Genomic DNA, 6,455 nt, shown 5'->3' with positions numbered 1-6,455 from the left:
CCCTGCAGAATGGTTTTTCTCGGCAGCCGGAACCATCTACGCTTCTCCGCGGGGTGACTTGCGGCGCCGAGGGGCGCGTGTGGCCGAGGAGCTCAGATTCTTTGCACGGAGGAGCGTAACGTAGCACAGCAAGGCTCGGCACATCCTAGTCGCCTGCGGAGAATGCGGCGGCGCTCGCTCCGGCTAGCCGCTGGCGTTGCCTGCCCTCTGCCGGCCTGCGGATGGTTCGGTCCGCCTGGGTCACGCGCTAGTCTCGGTGCAAGGGCCTGCGGAACGGGCTAGCACTCGGCGAGGGGCAGAACGGTGGCCACTGCCCCCAGGATAGTTGCGAGCGAGTTCCGGCCCAGCATCTGGGAGACGGCGACGAGCGCCCCAGCTGTGTTGGTGTTGGGTCATAGGGATGAATGGAAAGCGCGGATGGTAAATAAACACCAGGGAGAGGGAGGTGGCAGGTTCCACCCCCCGATTGGGGTAATTGCTTTAGTTTGACTGAATACTGCTGGGGACGTCGTCCTGCCAGCCCACCTCCGTTTTCTAGCAGGTCGGCCGTCAGAGGACAGGGTAGGCAGGACACCTCATTTCTCTCCACTCGAGCAAGATAACTCGTCCTCATTCACGCTGGAAGGAATGTTTAGCCCTGGAATTAGCCAGTGGATCGCGGTTGAGGTCACAAGTAACCCTGGACAGTAGGGGGCTAGAAGGACCTACTGCAAGTATATATGGCTGCAAGTATATATATGACTTTCCATCTTTCGGGGTTGGGGTTGGGAAGCCTGGCACCACCTATGGTACCCGGCGAGAGAAAGACTACAGCCAGAGTATTGCTGGCAGTGCAGGGTTATCGTAATTGTCATTAAGCAGTAGAGAGGTCATGGCACGTGACACTGTTTGCTTTGCTAGTGTCAAGTGACTGGGCGCTCTCTAAAGGAAGTCCTGCTGAAATTGGCAGTAGTAGAGTTGGGAGTGGTTCTAAGTTGGAGATAAAGTTCCCTGCTGAATTTCTTACCCACTCTGTACTAGCTAGTGTGGCAGCGGGGAGCAGTGAGTTTCCTGGGGGGCGGGGGCGGGAGGGGGACAGTTACAGCTCCTGCTGACAAGTGGTGATTCTTGTAACCCCTTGTTTGCCTACCAGGCACTCTTAGTGGCCTGGTGCTGTGAGAAGACAAGAAATAGAGATGAGGTAAAACCAGGGCACACCAGGGAAGCATGGCGGGGGGGGGGGGGGGGGGGGGGGGGGGGGGGGTTGGGGGGGTGGGTCTTGTTTGCCAGGTTTAGGGTTCAGACAGCGTGAGCAAGCCACATACATGCACGGCCTGCCTCTTAGAGTATGATAGCGAAGGAGACTGTCTTCAGCTTCGAAAGGTTCCTAGGAAAGGGTGATTAGGCACACTCACAGAAGCCAGGTCAGTAAGAGTGTGATAGACATTGGAACTGGGAGAGTGACTGAAGAAATGGGCTCCTCCTTACTGGGATTCAGGTGCCATGTGCAGTAAGAGTCTGAGAAGTCTGTTCCCCAGGGCCCAGGAGGATTTCCAGAGGATAAGTGACAGTTGGTGTCATCCGCTGGTAAGGGTTAGAAGCTCAGGTAGTAGGTTTCTCTGTGGCTCTGGAACTGAGTGTCATCTAGGGTTCCATTACTGTCTTCCAGTGGCCGCCTGGGCTGAGGGATGAGTAATGTGAGTATTCAAAACTCTTGTTAGACAAATGCTTTTTATCAGAACCAATATTGGGCACATCCTGTGTGGTCCTGATGCTTCATGACAGTTGAAAAACTGGAAGAGAGACTGGAGGGGAGTGGTCTGAAGGGTTATGCTGGCATGGCGAGTGTGCTACCAACACGATCCTTAGAGCCAACTGTTGGAAAGATGGGAACTAAACAATTAAAAAAATGTTTGGGAGGAGGCGGTGGTGGCGCACACCTTTGATCCCAGCACTTAGGAGGCAGAGGCAGAGGCAGAGGCAGGCAGATTTCTGAGTTCAAGGCCAGCCTGGTCTACAGAGTGAGTTCCAGGACAGCCAGGACTACACAGAGAAACCCTGTCTCGAAAAACCAAAAAAGAAAAAAAAAATGTTTGGGGGCTGGAGAGATGACTCAGTGGTTACGAGCACTGACTGCTCTTCCAGGGGACCCTGGTTCGATTCCTAGCACCCATAAGATGCTTACAACCACCTGTAGCTCCAGTCTTAGGGGATCTGATGCCTCCTTACGGCCTCCATTGGAACTGCATGTGCATGGTGCACAGGCATACAGGCAGGCAAAAATAAAAATAATAATAATAAATGAAATGTTTAAGAAATATCTTTTTTACTTTTGAAGCTGGGCATGATGGTGCATGCCTTTAACCTAAACACCCGGTAGGCAGAGGCAGAGGCGGCAGATCTCTGTAAATTCAAGGCTAACCTGGTCTATATAGTGAGTTCTAGGCCAGCCAAGGCTATGTAGTGAGATCCTAAACACTGTCATCCCAACTGCTGATTTTTTTTTTTTCTTTTTCTCTAGACAACCTCAAGGCTTTGAATTCGAGTGCAGTGCGAATACCTGACTCATCTGGCAGGCCTCGTCCATGTTCTGGTCGAGGCAGGATGGTACAGTTGTGATCTGTTAAGCGGAAGGTTGGTACTGACGCTCCACATGTGGGTGAAGTCGGCTAAGGGCTGCTTCTCCGTGTGTGCTTTGCTGAAGGATGCTTCTTTGTCCTCGCATGCCCCTCCAAGGAGGACATGGCCCCCTCCCCAGGGGGTGTGCTTCTGTCTTGGGTCCTGACTCCCTGGTTTCCCCAGCTTCCTTATCCTGTTATTGGTCGCTCCATCGCCTCTTCCACAGTGGGCTCTTTTTCCTGTTTGAGATCGCGTCTCATGTTTCTAGTAGACTAGGCTGGCCTGGAACATTCCATGACTGTGGTTGTATCTGAGCCTCCTCTGATAACTCCAGTTTCTCTGATTACAATGGTCATCTCTGTGAGCAAGCCATTTAGTGCCTTCCGTGTGTTGGGGACTGCAGTGGGACACAGCAGGGGTTGTTTTTTTTTTTTAAGATTTATTTATTAATTATATGTAAGTACACTGTAGCTGTCTTCAGATGCACCAGAAGAGGGCATCAGATCTCATTACGGGTGGTTGTGAGCCACCATGTGGTTGCTGGGATTTGAACTCATGACCTTCCGAAGAGCAGTCGATGCTCTTCCCCGCTGAGCCATCTCGCCAGCCCAAGAAGGGGTTGTTTTTAACTAGACAAAGTCTCCACCGAGAGGGGCTTAGTATTTGTGAAAGGGAAAACACAAGCAACATAGGTCTCAAAAGCCTAGGACAAGTGACAGAGTGGGAGCTGGTAGGATGGGGGGTGTCGGTCTGCATGAGCTAGTTTGTAAGGACAGCCACATGAGGCCAAGTACTTGGAATGAGCCGGACAAAGGTCTGCAGTGTTCGGACCTTCAGCGTTTCTGTCTCATGCTGCAGCCAGCATCCCCATGGGCAGATGTATCCCCGGCTTCTCTGACTCCTGCCTTACCAACTGCTTATAGCTGCTGCGGCTAACCCTGTTCCAGCCTAGGAGGACTGTGTTTGGTGGCCTATCAGCTCGGGGAGTTGACTGAGGAAACATTAGAAACACAGCTGCCGAAGGGAGTGCTATCTCAAAGGAGGCAGCTAGAGACCACCAAGGCACAGCTCTCTGTCGCCAGCCATTTGCAGGGTGCATGCTGAGCTCCAACTTTGCCCTCGTCTGATGGGCCACATCTTGGTTGTATTCGTGCCTGGCCTTCCTGGGGACAAGGACCTGGAAAAAAAGTGTCCTTTTACCTATATTTAGAGACTTAAATAGCTGCCATTGCCTTGAGTAGGATTCTCCTTAGGAGCAGGGTTTTTTGTTTTTTTTTTTTTTTTTTTTTTTTTTTTTTGGTTTTGTTTTATGGAAATGTCCTGGAACCCACACAGTTCAGATGGAGCCCTGTGTGAGGCTGTGATCCTGAGTTTAGGTCTAGTTAGTTTAAGTCTTGAGTTGTCACATGTGACTGTGTGACATTTTTGTCACACATCTCTCTGTTTGTGTGAAGAATATAGGATCACTCTAACCCGCCATTCCAGACCTCTCTCCAGCCAGCTGGTATGGTCTACCAGTGTCCATGGGTCAGGTGTGCTGGCTATGGCTGGCCCTGCCTCTGCCTTTGTTGCTGTGACCTCCTGTGCTGTCAGGACTCCTAGGACATTCTGATCTTTAACACCTTTTCTGGTTAGCTGTAAAGCTGGGAATGCCCCTCACCCACCCAGCCCTGCCGCAGCTGCCCCTACCCCTAGGAGGAGTGAATTACCTCCTGGCCTCCGCCTCTCTACTGAGGCTCCAGCTTCTGCTGACTTTGCATCTTTTTGTCACGTGGCGAAGGGGGACTTCCCAGACACCACATCCCTTTCAGGTTCACCCCTTCCCCTTCCACAGGAGCATCAGTCCCCACTCTTTCCTCTCTCCTCTGTCACATGACAGCCAGTGAGCGACCTTCCCGTAGCTGTGCAGGTGGTCACATCTGGGTGGCTTTGTTTGGTTTTTGTTGTAGACAGGATCACACGCTAGCTAGCCCAGAACTTGCTTTGTAGACTACACCGGCCTCTTCATCTGTGGCGTGCTGGAATCACAGGGGTGCCACTATGCCTGCCTACACCTTTTTAAAAATTGTGATAAAACTCATATGACAGCGAGGCAGTGGTGGTGCACACCTTTAATCCCAGCACTTGGGAGGCAGAGGCAGGTGGATTTCTGAGTTCTAGGCCAGCCTAGTCTACAGAGTGAGTTCCAGGATAGCCAGGGCTATACAAAGAGACCCTGTCTCGAAAAACCAAACCAAACCAAAACCAAAGCTCTTATGACTCTGTATGCTTGTGGAAGCTCAGTGGTGCTGGGAACTCCCACATCCCTAACCATCATCCACCACAGCTCTGGCGTCTTCCCAGCTGACACCATCTCCATCAGACTCTGATCACCTCACTGGGGTCAGGTCTGGCTCCCCCAGATCTCTCCAGTAGGTTAGCCAGAGCTTGTCCTTCATTCCGTCCAAGATATAGCAGGCTGTAGGATAGCCCTATTCTCAAGGCTAAGTGATACCCGTTTTCACCTTACTAAAGCGCTCTGTGGTCCAGCAGGATGGCTTAGGTGGCTCTTCAGTCATCTGCTCTGGAGGGCCCTGTGATCTGTGGAAGCCACATGGTCCCTGCCTGAGGCCCTGGCTGCCCCACTCAGTTCCACACAAAGCTGGAAAATCTCTGCAGACATTCCCCCCCAGCATTCATATCCATCCCTACCCGCTCCACCCTTCCTTTGTAACCACTCCCACCCCCCTCCCTTCTCCTTCATCATGGTCCACATTCTCTCTTCCCTCCAGTCAAGTCTGCCGACTCATTTTGGAAGCTCTAGGATTGTTTGGCTTTACCACCTGTCACCATCTCCCCCCAGTGCCCTATCATTCAGTGGGCAGTGGGACTGTCATCTGACACCTTCTGCTTCAGAGCTTGCTTGCTTTCATCAGAAGTCTGGAAGCCTTGCCATTTCTAAAACAAAGGGGTCTGGCTGTGGTCAAATTGTTCATGAGATCAGCCTCTGCCCTCAGGTCTGCCTATCTCTGAATCCACTCAGGCTCCACCCACCTGCTTGGCCTGGGAGCTCTGTTCAGTTCAGCTCCACCGGGACTTGTGTGGTCAACCCCTGCTCTGGTCCTATCTCCTCTCAGAGCCCCTATATGTTCTGCAGTGCTGTGTTCCAAGTCTCCCCATGCAGAAAGGAGATGTTTATCTCTGTAGATGACACCAAGCACTCTAGCACTCAAACCTTGCACTCTTAGCACTCAAACCTTGCCTCGCAGATGTAGGAGATGAGGACGACTGACCCTCCTTGATGTCTGTTCCATCTGTCCATCTATCTGTCCATCTGTCCATCTGCCCCCCCCATGTCTTTCCTTGCCCTTGATGTAGGGGGTTACACAGCGGGTGTCCAGTAGTGCTGGCAGGTGGGGGTGTCCCTCTGCCAGGCAGAAGCCCCTCAGCACTTCCTTGTCTCTCCCCTACAGGCCTCGGCCATTCTCCAGCACAATGAATGCCATTGTTGCTCTCTGCCACTTCTGCGAGCTCCATGGCCCCCGCACGCTCTTTTGCACGGAAGTTCTACACGCTCCCCTGCCCCAGGGTGCAGGAAGTGGGGACAGTCCTGGCCAGGTTGAGCAGGCTGAGGAAGAGGAGGGCGGCATCCAGATGAGCAGCCGGGTCCGTGCTCACAGCCCAGCTGAGGGTGCCAGCACTGAGTCCAGCAGCCCCGGGCCCAAGAAGTCGGACATGTGTGAGGCAAGTGTCCTTGGGGACCATGAGCTGGTTTTAGTCTTTCTGGGAGAGAGAGGTGGGTTGTAGTGGGAACATGGAGGACTCCCAAGGTCCTGAGAGCATTTTTCTTATCACCCCAGCATGAGCCTTTTTTTTTT

The 6,455-nt window shown here is 52.6% G+C and overlaps 1 protein-coding gene across 4 annotated transcripts in view; it reads left to right on the top strand.

Annotated features, from left to right (window-relative positions):
* The first annotated feature begins 99 nt into the window (after window positions 1–99).
* Window positions 100–6,455, top strand: part of Flcn (folliculin) — a 29,949-nt gene continuing 23,593 nt past the window's right edge. Inside the window, exons 1-4 of one of the 4 annotated variants that reach the window (XM_031352551.1) lie at window positions 101–420; window positions 539–729; window positions 2,501–2,613; window positions 6,051–6,321. In XM_031352551.1, coding sequence (XP_031208411.1) covers window positions 6,073–6,321 — 249 coding nt within the window. In that variant the 5' untranslated portion in view covers window positions 101–420; window positions 539–729; window positions 2,501–2,613; window positions 6,051–6,072. Of the gene's footprint in view, window positions 421–538; window positions 730–764; window positions 1,181–1,648; window positions 1,677–2,500; window positions 2,614–6,050; window positions 6,322–6,455 lie in introns of those variants that run through there. The other 3 variants (XM_031352552.1, XM_031352553.1, XM_031352550.1) reach the window with 3 other exon arrangements.

Source organism: Mastomys coucha, unplaced genomic scaffold (genome assembly GCF_008632895.1).
Source record: "Mastomys coucha isolate ucsf_1 unplaced genomic scaffold, UCSF_Mcou_1 pScaffold5, whole genome shotgun sequence".
Taxonomy (NCBI): Eukaryota; Metazoa; Chordata; class Mammalia; order Rodentia; family Muridae; genus Mastomys; species Mastomys coucha.
The sequence above is the reverse complement of the archived record's forward strand: the minus strand, read 5'-3'. Positions and strand labels throughout refer to the sequence as shown.